Here is a 13106-nt window from a genome sequence, read left to right as displayed (position 1 = left end):
AGTATGTATGTATGTATGTATATATATATATATATATATATATATATATATATATATATATTGCATGTGTCTATTTGTTTTATAATGAGTTAAGTTATTCCTGTATTAAGAAGAGCAAAGGTATGTGTTGCCTTCTTATTCTTTTCAAGTTAAGTTTTGTTTAGCATTCCAACTCACATACTCATACATTCCATGTAGTGATGTCAGTTGAACTGCATTGTCTTATGATGCACACACGAGTAACTAGGATCGGCATTCTAGCGCATCATTGATCCAGTGAGCAGTACATAGTCTGTTGGAAATCCTCCTTGCATTCCGGAGGATCCATATCATTGAATTCTAGTTAGTTCATTAGGATGTTGTGGATTTTGTCCCAACCTCAATCTTAGCTGTTTTTAGAGGTTTCATAGAGAATTAGATGTCAGACTTTTTGAGTCTTGTCATTATCATTTAATATGTACTAAGACTTAAGTTGTCATTTTGGATAAGTTGAATGTTTTATCTTTAAAATGTTCTAAGTTATCCTTCAAATAGTTTAGCTAGTGCATTAAAATCCTTGTTTTACTTCTTTAAGTCTTCTGCTGAGTAAGTAAGCTCGGGTTCGCCTAAGAATAGAAATGGTCTTCGAGTGTCAGCCACGTCTGGGGTGTAGGCTCAGGGCATGAAAAACATGGTATTAGAGCATAGATTTTAAGTGTCCTAGGGAGTCTATAAACCCATGCATGTAAAGTCCCGGTTATTTGTGTGAAGCGTGCCACATCTATATTTAGGATGCTGCAACACTTAGGAAATTATATCACTTCTTGTACACTCTTTTACTGCGCTAGAGTTTGATCTCTATAAAGTTTCCTTCTAATTATGTTCACGTGTGTTTCAAATAACCATGCCTCCAAGAAAAGTAGTAAGAGTTTGTTCAACGAGAAGAAATAGTGAACCATAAGATCAAGGTGTACCTAATTCACCAAACATGCAACCTCAAGGAGAAGTCACCAATATTGATTTCTGTGAGACAATTCAGATGTTAAGACAAGTTGTGACTAATCAAGTTGGGAAGCAATGAGGATCTCAACAGGAAGAGGCTGACACTTCAAGGATTTCTAGGTTTTTCTATGATGAACCCTCCAAATTTCACTGGCTCAAGCACTACTTAGGATCAAAAGAACTTCATTGGTGGACTTAAAATGGTGTTCAATGTGATGCATGTTGCTGAAACTGGGAGAGTTGAGCTAGCGGCATACAAACTGAAAAATGTTGCTATGACTTGATTTGATTAGTGGAAAGGGAGAAGAGATGAGGATACACCACCTGCGAGTTAGGCTTGTTTTAAAGAATCTTTCTTGGGGTGTTTCTTTCCCCTAGAATCTGAAGAGGCTAAGGTAAGACAATTTCTTACAATTAAGCAGGATTCTTTAAGTGTGTAAACCTTAGCCAATTGTTCAGCATTATAATATACTAGTTCTGGAAACGTGCCTTGCACGTTTGACCTCTGTTATTGTTATTATTTATATAGGCCTAAGATATAAAATTGCTCAATATTGTCTGATGTACTCCTATATATCTTTTTGTGCATATAAAATAAACTTTTTTTAGTGTTTACTTTTTGCCTAGAACTTAAATATCAACATTTTTTTTTGTTGAATGATGAGCAACTTGTAAGGCTAGAACTAAGCCCCAAGGCTGAAATTTCTTGGGATATAAATACTCCAACAATCATTAAAAATAAGAAAAATGAATGAAGGACACAAACCAATTAGAAAAATAATGACCAATAAAAAAATATTACAAGAACTAATAGATTATGTGTTTCTCCAACAACCATGAAAATAAAAAATGAACGAAGGCACAAATCAATAAGAAAAATAGTGACCAATAAAAAGTACTTCTGACAGAAGAACTATTAGATGATGAAAACAAAGTGTGGTGGATTAATATTATTTATCCAATTTATAAAGGGAGAAATTAAGTACATGAAAAGTTTGTGCATGAATGTGTTTAATGGTAGAAGCTGAAAAATCTTAACAATCAAATTCATTAAGAAATGGGAAAGATAAGTTGTAACATCTAATCATGTATTTGGCCTAGTTTAATTGTCATTATTGATTTAATTTTTAAATTAGTAAATGATTTTTAAATTTCGTAATCTAACTTTAAACTTAAAATCTTCCCACTTATAATAATGTATAATTTTTACTGGAATAAAATGAGTTGACTTAGTCAATCTATCAACCACTACCAAATTGAATCAACTTCCCCAAAGTCTTGGAAAGAGCAAACACAAAATTCATGGCTATCCTCTCCCATTTGCTTTATGGAGTAAAAGCTTTTGATGTCATGAACTATATTATCTTTATCACAATTACTACTTTTTTCCATCCTAAGTCCGGAAATCACGTAGAGCTCCGACTAAATTCGGATTGCGCTCTCAAGGTCCATGGAGCTCCGACTACTTATTTGTAGCTATACACCATGAAATTGACAATAGGTAATACACTACGATCATCCTAAAATAGAGCATGTTAATCGAATTTATGTACAACTTTTACAAAAATGTTTATCTCATTGTCAATGCACAAACTTCTAGAAGTGAAGTATTCACAGTCGTAGCAAATGTTACTCATATACACATGTAAACTGTATGCCGTTGAAATAAATTAAATAAGCAATAAACCTATCAACCTGAATATTTTGATATGACAATCGTATTGACATTATTAGATTTATTGTTCAAACAATATCTATAATTGTCGCATCATTCACCACTTTAGGCTTGCCTTTCCCCCTTCTGATTTACTGTAACTAATTGCACATCCATTATAGTATTATTTGTATTGTTTTAAATGTGTGAAGGGATACATGTGCAATGCACATTTCCAGAACTAAAAGTAATAAAAAGATATTTGACATTTCCTTCATTGACGATCTCAACATAGTAGCCATTTCAACAAATAAATCTGAAACTCATAAGAAACTTACTATAATATAATGCATATTAACAAACAATTTTGTTTCCCCATTTATTAATAAGGTTGCTTTTATGTCCTTAACTAATTTTGTACTACTGTTTATTGTATTATCATAAGCGTTTTTCGTAACCAAATAAGAAAAATATTTTTTTCTTGATTAAGTGTAGGTTGTAGCACTCTATAAAACACATAGATCTCCATTAGTCATCTCGGTTCCAACTGATGATTGAGGACATTTATTCATCTGAAGAAGGTGAAACTTGATATTTGTTCATAAAAATGGAGTTCATGTTGATAACATGTTAAGAAAATAAGGTCAAAAGTAACAATATTAAAGATGAAACAAGATAAACAAAATACGTTGATGTATGTATCACCTCTCATGATCGTAATTATATTATTACTTAGAGGGTGGTTACAAAATTGTCTTAAACATGATATTAACTATTGATTTCATGGAGAAGGTTATGAACGTGTAGGATATCATGGATAATGTTGTGGAGGTGTGGGAGTTACTCTACAATTAGTGCCCAGACGTGGAACTCTAAAAGTTCAATGCCCTTGTTAAATGTTAACACAAAATGTTGGCTGAGCATATTCCACTATATTTGAATAAAAAACTACTTATTTGTTGAGTCCAGCCAGCCAGAGATGAAACCTACAAAACTTGACTCTCTTGTTTGTGAACTTTCTTGCTCTCTTCTTTGAAGCACTCTTAGGAACTCATCTGAACTTAAAGTCCCATCACAATCTAAATCAAACATGAAATATATCAAATCCACCACGTTATCGCTAAGTGATATGTTGCAAACCTGGTAAGAGACATCATTAGAAAATTCATAGTGAAGAAGGAAAGAGAAGAGGTTGTATAGACTTAATAAACATACTTGATTAGCAGCTAATTTCAACTCTTGTTTTGACAAAACTCCACTTTTCGCATAGCTTAAGATGGACTGTGAAAATGATGGTAGTTCTTTGCGTAGCTCAGCAAGGTTCATGAATTCCTTGAATGTAATGCGTACATCTCTAAGCTGTTTTTCATCATCCAGATCTTCTACTCGGTCAAGAAACTTGTCGATGTGACTTATATCAGCAGATGCAACCATTGATAAAGCAAAATCTTTAGCAGAAATGCTTCCTTGTGACTTGTAGTCATAATGGGCAAATTCTAATCGCGATATCTGAAATCCATAAAGGGAAGTTGAATCAAATCTAACTTTTTTAGAAGTAACTATATTGTATTTGTTGGAGATCGAAAATCATACTTCATTATGTAAATCTCTTAAGAATTGAACAAATTTTTCTTGCTCAAGTCTCCCTTTGCCATCTTTACCAAAAAAGTACTCCAATAGACCTCCTTCATCTACTGAACCTGTGACTTTCAATCCAAATCGCATTCCATTTCTATGTCGAGCACCTTGTCTATTAGCAGTTCGCATCAGTTCCATCATTCTCTTAAATTCTTCCTTGTCAACTCCCCTGTTAATAAAACTAATCAGAACACCTGCAATACGCGTGAAGCATGTTTTTTTTCTAAAAAAAGTCTCGCAACATACCCGTCATTGTCAATGTCAAACATTTGAAATGCTTGTGAAAAGCTAGGTTCCGGGATGCTCAATAGTGTGACGAAAAATATGTACCTGATCCAAATGGAGTTTGAGTACTTATTGATACGGAAGAGCACGATACAGTAACTAGGAAAATTTCAAGAAAACTCACTCTGGAAATGATATAAGTCCATCATTATCGGTATCAAAGAGCATGAAAAATTGTGAAGGAGCACAATGTAGCTCGCTTGAAGCGGATTCTCCTTTGAGATTACCTCCTCTAATACCAGTTGTTTGAGATGGTGGAAACACTGGAACAACTGCTCGCATTAAGTCCCCTGGAGTCATATACACTTCCCCACCTGGTTTTCGGTAAGATGCAAAGTACTCAAACACCTACAATCAACAAATATTAAAGTCATTTAATAATGCATCATAATACATGTACAATTTATATATCTTGCTTCATGGATATGTTTGGAATCAGATTCCTTTCTGATGCAAAACTTGACAATGTGGCTAATAATATTCCTTACCTTTTCAGGAGGACTTTGCAATCTCAGCCGTTTCTCATACTTGAAGAAAACTTTTTTCCGGTATGAATCTGAAAATCGAAAAAAAAAACAAATTAAGACTGTAAATGTTAAAGAAATGAAATATTTTAGGAAAATGAAAAAAAAATAGATATTACCTCCAAATAAAAAGGTGGACTTCTTGCCGATTTCTTGTCCAGAATCGGCATAAGAAATATGATGAGAAGAAGATGAAATGTAATAGAGAGCTATGGTTGATGCAGCAATAACAAAGCCAGAACCGAAAATTGTCGGATTTTCATCAGAGGCATTTGATTTGGTGAAGATGGAACGGAGAAATAGTGGATTTTGAGCAGCAGTAAAGACTCGAATTGCCGGCTTAGATGTTCTGAAAAATGCTGAAGAATGCATAGTAGTAATGTAATTACAAGGAAGAAAGTTTTGAGAGAGTAGGTAAGAAAAAAGGGTGATCCTTGGAAAGGGGGAAATGAGAATAGTATGGGAATTGACCAAGAAAGAGAGAGTTATGTTTTTGGTTCTGCTTTTATCGTAACGGTTTCCAAGGTAGTTGCTCATCGGTTTTGTGCACATCAAAATTAAACACAATCTCCAATTTTAACCATATGCATTTTTTTATTTTTTTTATTTTTGAATAATTCATCTTTGAGTTATAAAACAACAATTAAGTACCAATACCCAATATATATTCCACGGACAGTTGAGAAGAAAATTACAATGTCACTCTATTTTTAAAAATATATTTTTTAATTTAATTATTATATTTCCACATTGAAAGGTTAATAATTTTTCAGTTACTCTTTTTGTTTTTGTTTTTTAAAAATACTAGTATATATATCGCGTGAATCATATTAAAGTATTATTAGATTGTAATGTCTTTGTTTAAGCAGATTAAATCATAGTACTTTTTAAAAGATTAACTAATAATTTGTTCCTCAATAGAATGATGTTCCTTGTCCAAAACCTTACTAAAAAAACTTTAAGAAAAGAAACTCTCTACTGAAGGAAAAAAGAGTACACATATCTATTAATACGCATCTAGGTTGCCTCATTAAAGCCCTTACAAAGAAAATTAGTGGGACAAAACCTCGTAAGGGAAAAAGAGTACAGCGCGTATTAACTCCTCTTAATGAGAATATCAATTCAAAAACTTGAATCTTCGCATTTCAAGCTTATGCACCATCTTCTTGAAAGTTGCAGTTGGTAGAGATTTGTTGAATAGGTCACTCACCTTGTCACTTGAACCAATCTGTTGCACATTTATATCATTATTCTTTTGGAGTTCATGTGTATAAAAAAGCTTTGGTGAAATGTGTTATATTCTATCTACTTTTATGAATTCTTCCTTAAGTTGTGTTATGTATTTTGAATTATCTTCATATAAAGTGGTGGGTACTTTATCACTCTCCAGAGCATATTTTTCTCGAAAGAGATGTATTATATACCTTAACCCCACATATTCTCTTCTTGCTTCATGAATAGCTATTATCTCAACATGATTTGATAAAGTGACTACGATAGAATATTTTGTAGATCTTCAAGATATGGCAGTCCCCCCACATATAAACACATAGCCTCTTTGGAATCGAGCTTTGTGTGGATCGGATAAATATTTTGCATCAGCATAATCAACAAGATTATGGATACATTTGTTAGAATAAAATAAGCTCATATCAGTTGTCCCTTTAAGATATCACAAAATGTGTTTGATCTCATTACAATGTCTCCTAGAAGGAGTAGAATCATACCTTGCTAATCAATTTATAACAAAAGTTATATCAGACCTTATAGTATTAGCCAGATACATTAGTGCACCAATTGCACTATGATATGGTACTCGGAATCAAGGATATCCTTATTCTTTTCTTGAGGTCAGAATCGATCCTTATTCACATTAAATGAACGAACAACCAGCGGAGTACTTAATGGATGCGCTCAATCAATACAAAATATTTTCAACACTTTTTCTGTGTAGGTAGATTTGAACAAAAATATCATTTGTCAAATGCTCAATTTGTAAATCAAGACATAATTTTGTCCTTCCAAGATCTTTCATCTCAAATTCTTTCTTTAAATAATTAATTGTCTTTTCAAGCTCTATTGGAGTTCCAATAAGATTTATGTTATCAACATAAATAGCAAGTACAACAAATTTCAATGTTATTTTCTTCATAAACACACATGGACAAATTGTATCATTTGTATAAACTTTATTAACTATATACTCACTAAGACGGTTATACCATATGCGTCCAAATTACTTCAAATCATATAATGATATTTGCAATATAATTGAATACATTTCTCGAGATTTTGAATTACATGATTTAGGCATCCGAAATTCTTCAGGAACTTTCATGTATATCTCATTATCAAGCGATTCATAAAGGTAGGTTGTAACCACATTCATCAAATGCATTTCAAGTTTCTCGTGGACTATGAAATTAATGAGATAATGCAATGTTATTGCATCCCTAACGGGTGAGAATGTTTCTTGATAATCGACACCAAGCCTTTGTGAGAATCCTTGTGCCACAAAGCATGTTTTATATCTTTGTATTTCATTTTTCTCGGTTCCTTTTCACACAAAATCCATTTACAATCAACATATTTAATTCCATTAGGTGTTGGAACTATAGGTCCAAAAACTTTACTCTTGGCAAGTGAATTCAACTCTAATTGAATTACTTCTTGTCATTTTAGCCAATCATTTCTCTGTCGACATTCTATAATAGATTGAGGTTCAAGATCCTCATTATCTTGCATGATTTTTATGGCAACACTATATGCAAAGACATAATCAACCACTATTTCTGATCGATTTAGATTAGTTTCAACATCTCTTAAATTTACAAATAGTTCATTATTTCCTTGAGTTTAAAGTTCATTGATTCCTTCTGGATATCAGAATTATTAAAATGTTGAACTTCCATATGAGATTCTTTCATAGTGTTATCTTGGTATTTAATCTTTCTTTTTCTAGGATTTTGATCCTTAGAATCCAATGGTCTACCACATTTTAGGCGTGCTTTTGACTCTTTAGTTATGACACTAGTGGATGATCCTATAGGGACATCAATTCGAATTGGGACATTCTCTGTAGGAATATGTGATTTAGTAATCCTTTTCAAATCTATAAATGTGTCTGGCATTTGATTTCCAATTTTTTGCAGATGAATAATCTTTTGTAATTCTTGCTCACAAATATAAGAATATGGATCAAGATGACACAATGACAAAAAATTTCACAAAATCTCTCGTTTTGTTTCACTATTTCCCCCCCCCCCTAGTTTTGGAAAATCGTCTTGTCAAACTGACAATATGCAAATCGAGTAGTAAATATGTCTCCAATCAATGATTCAAGATATTGAATAATGGAGGGTGATTCAAACCCAACATATATTTCTAACCTTCTTTATGGGACCATCTTAGTGCAGTTTGGTGGTGCCACATGTACATCACATCCAAAAATTCTTAGATGGGATATATTAGGTTCTTGATCCATAACCAAATGCAATAGAGAAAACTTATGATAATTTGTCGGTCTAAGATGAATAAGTGTTGTAGCATGACAAATTGCATGTCCCCACACATATGTAGGCAACCTTGTTTTCATAATCAATGATCTTTCTATTAAATGAATACGCTAAACTAATGGCTCGGCGAGGCCATTTTGAGTATGAACATGAGCAACGGGTTGTTCAAATCTTATCTCAATTAATAGGAAATAATCATTAAATGATTTGGATGAGAACGTTGCAACATTATCAAGACAAATAGACTTAATTTATTTATCAGAATAGTATGCCCTAAATCTTATTATTTGTGTCAATAATTTTGCAAATGTCAAGTTATGAGATGACAATAGGCACACATGAGACTATCTAGAAGAAGAATCTATTATAACCATAAAGTATCTAAACGATCCATTAGGTGAATGAATAGATCCACAAATATCCTCATGTATACGTTCCAAGAACGCAGTGGATTCAATCTCAACTTTTGTTGGTGATGGTCTCACTATTAACTTGCCTTGATATCAAGAAGTACAAGAAAATTCATAATTTAAAATAATATTATGGTCCTTTAATGGATGTCCATTTGGATTTTTTATAATTCGTCTCATCATTATAGAACCAGAATGTCCCAGACAATCATGTCAAAGTACAATAGTATTGGAATCGGTAAACTTCTTATTTACTATACAATGTGCCTCAATTGCACTAATTTTTTTCAATACAAGCCAGAAGATAACGTAAGGAACTTTTCTGTAACACATGTCCTCTCAAAGACATTATTGGTGATACCAAGATATTCAAGATTTACTGCATCCATTGATTGAATATGATAACCATTTTTACGGATATCTTTAAAACTCAACAAGTTTCTCTCAGATTTGGGAGAAAAGTGAAATTATATAATGAGTTTAGTTCTCTTAGGCAAAATTAAAATGACTCTTCCAAAGACTTCATTATATTAGTACTACCAAAAATTGTAATAACGTTTATTCTTTCCATACTTAAATGAGATGAATATTTCCCATTTTAATATCGTATATGTTGTACAAGAATCAATCAAACAAATACATTCATATTTAGAATATGTTTAGAATTATCCATACCTTCACATTAAATGACATACACATAATAAACATACATTAAATATTAGTTTTGTCAAAAGGCTATAATATATTTAATAACTATCAATATAATAAACTAATAACTAAATATTAGTTCAACCTTAATTTATTGCTTTCTCTAAGTCAATAACGAGTCGTCGGAAAAAAATAAAATAAAAATAATCCTAGTTAATCACAAACTGCATGTTTTTAGCATTAGATCAAGATAAAGACCTAATATAATATAAACACATAATAGATTTTAGTATTTGATTAACACTATCACATTAGAATCATATAAATTAAGATTGAACATATTAATGAACTAAAAGAATATAACTAAACTAATTTGAAATACCAATACTTATGTAAACAACTCCCATTGCATGAAATTTATTTAAATGCACAAGTATCCCCCCCCCCCACTCACACCTATAGCCAAAATCTCAGAGACACACTTATACTATACTAAGGTACTATTACCCCCTTGAACTTATTTTATGAATAATTTTCTACCCCTTTTCGGCCTACATGTCACTATCTTATGGGCCAAGCATGTATTGATATTTTTTTTCAAACTAATATCACATAGGCCGAAAGGGGTAGAAAATTATTTATAAAAAAAGCTCAAGGGTAATAGGACCTTAATGTAAGACCCCCAAAATGAGTTAGGGTGTCTAGAGACTCACTTGTGCCTATAAGCTTGTTAACATGTTGATTAAGTATTTTGAAGTATTCATGGGTTATTTGAAATCATTTGGAAGTCAAATGTTAAGGGACGACCAAGACGTTCGACGACTAGTCACCAAAGGGGCCTTATGTGTTTTCATGTACTTACATGTGTTTCATTGGCTTATGAAGTCCTTATGTGATTAAAAATGATGTCTATAGGAATCATGTTGAGTTTCATGAAGTTAAGAGGTCAAACGTCCAAGACATTCAAAAGTTAGACCTTGAGACTTGCATGTGTGTGTCTTGAGTGTGCCTAGCATGTTTGAAAGTGTTGTGTAATTGTTTTGCGTGAAACTGATGTGAAAGGTCCTTGACATTAAGGTATATATTTACGTTAAAAACGTCCAGGTACGACTCCCCAAGGGCCCTGCAAGAAGCCCTTAAGGAGGACTCAAAGGCTATCGAGACACTGCCAATTGACGGAGCCAAAGGATGCATCTGTCCACAAATGCCCCGTTGATGGTGAGGCATCGATGGAAACTTAGCCTGGTGAAGTCTTAAGGATATTGTCAAGCCTCAGACCCAAACGACGGTCTGCTGTACAATTCGTCGATAGACCTACTAGGTGTCGTTTGTGCCCATCAATGGTGACTGCAACTGCAGCCTGCACACTATTTCATTGAAGGGATGAATGGGAAATTCACCCCACCTTCTAACATGACCCTAGTTTGTTTATTTGGTTATTTTTAGGTGTATTTAAGTGATTAAAACGTGACAACCCCATTCCTAATTTAATTGACAAAAAAATTAGACTTCCCTCCCAAACCAAACTCTCTCTAAAACCTCCATTGAAGGTGAAGCTCAAGAACAACTTAGAGCTTGGATTTCCATGGGTTCTTCACTATGTTTTATAGGTTTTATTCTATATTAAGGGATGTTTATCCTTCATCTCTAGTTAATCTTCCATCTAGAGAGTTCCCTTCAATGTTTTTCAATGGAAGTTCATGATCAAATCTCTTCTTCTTCAATCTAGCCATGAGTTCTTTCTCAAAACGTTTTCAAAGGCTTGATTATGATGAATTGAAGATAATTCATTTATTTTAACGTGGATTTCAATCCAATTGCATGATGAATCCATGCTCCCTTCCAACTCTTGTTTTAAGTTATGTATTGGCTAGTATGATCTTGATGTTAGGAGGATCGTAATGTGATTCAAGTATGTTAAATTGATTGTTATCTACTGCCTATCATGTATATGGATTATGAATTATATGTAATGGATCCAATGTGGATCAAGTCTTATCATGTATATGGATTATGAATTATATGTAATGGATCCAATCTGGATCAAGGCTTGAAGATTTGGTTGTATTGATTTATATTCTCCTATCTTCTATAAATTGCTAATGTAGTTCAATGTATCTTGACTCTATGGGAATTGACTTATGATGTCGTATAGGGTTAAATTGTACTTGAGATGCTTCAGATAATGTGTTATGATGATGAATTATGTGTTGTTTTCCTAATGTGGATAGATACTTGAAGAACTTGATCCCTACTTCCTATATTTTTTTAATATATGGCATTCACTGTAACATTGACTCTATTATGCATGAATGTGGGATTCGTTTGTGTAGGGATAATTGTATCTACTGCCTTAATTATATGTTATTGATAAATTGTGGGTATGAATCCTTAATGATCAAAACAATGGAGTGTTGATAAGGATTGATTTACATTCCCTAGATGGTACTATTGACATATTATGAATGTTGATTATGATGATCAAAGCAAGGAATACTAGTAAGTGATCTATGTCTCTCTACTCTCTAATGTGTTGTTTATGTAGTGTACTTGTTAGTAGCATGATCTTATAGTGGCTTACGCATGGTTTCTTTTATGATTAAAGTGCATTTAGCTACTGCCTTATATTTGAATTGTTGATGAAAAAGGTGTATTGATCAATGATTATCAAAGGTTGATGAATTAGTAAGAATGGCTTTTCCTCTCTACGTTTCTATAGAATTGTTAGTTGATATTGTATGTCATTGTGTGGTATGATCCACTTATGGTGGCGGTGTTTACTTGATTGTCAATATATATGTGATGTGATCATGGCCTTGAAGGCAATTATACTATGAACTATGTGAAGCTTATGCCTAGTTTCCATGCTAGTTGTGATCTAGGTTGTATTGATAATGTTGCAAGTATATGTATTACCATGTTGGGGTTTGATTAGGTACTGCCTTAAATGAGTATAAATGGTTAATGACCCCTTACCTATGTACCCCTATGTGAAAGTGTGAATATCTAAGGTTAGGAGTCTTAAAGTGTAATATGAAGTTAGCTTGTCTCCTATTCTATTGTGTGATGTATGGTCTATGTTTGAATGTGCATTGTGGTCTTAAGAGGGTGGCTGCCTCAATGTGTTGTTGATAGTCATTATGTGATCATGATGACCAATGTACACACACACACTCACACTTCATGCATGCTTACAAGTATTATAGGTTCATGGTGTCTAATGAAAGATATTCTCATGTGCACTTGTGTCTAATACAATGCATGTAAAGTCTATGTCTATGAAGCATGTTATGTATTCCCTTAACTAGGAAGACTTGATAGGTGTACTGGTAGGGAAAGGGTATGGGACCATGTCTATGCATTGCATATGTGTGCCTTGATAGGATAGTTCCTAGGTTTGGCTTTCGATGTCCATGAGTATGAATGCATGGTTATGTTATGAATGTGCATA

General features: G+C 33.0%; 1 protein-coding gene across 1 annotated transcript; it reads right to left on the bottom strand.

The window, feature by feature from the left end:
- Nucleotides 1-3274: 3274 nt before the first annotated feature.
- Nucleotides 3275-5577, bottom strand: LOC107010771 (calcium uptake protein, mitochondrial-like). The gene is made up of 7 exons (XM_015210053.2): nt 5202-5577; nt 5047-5114; nt 4683-4906; nt 4520-4603; nt 4229-4442; nt 3851-4144; nt 3275-3775 (listed from the first exon to the last, which is right to left on the bottom strand). The coding sequence occupies exons 1-7, from the start codon at nt 5452-5454 to the stop codon at nt 3584-3586; spliced, it is 1329 nt and encodes a 442-aa protein (XP_015065539.1). The 5' UTR covers nt 5455-5577; the 3' UTR covers nt 3275-3583.
- Nucleotides 5578-13106: the final 7529 nt, after the last annotated feature.

Source organism: Solanum pennellii, chromosome 2 (assembly GCF_001406875.1).
Source record: "Solanum pennellii chromosome 2, SPENNV200".
Classification (NCBI taxonomy): Eukaryota; Viridiplantae; Streptophyta; class Magnoliopsida; order Solanales; family Solanaceae; genus Solanum; species Solanum pennellii.
The sequence above is the reverse complement of the archived record's forward strand: the minus strand, read 5'-3'. Positions and strand labels throughout refer to the sequence as shown.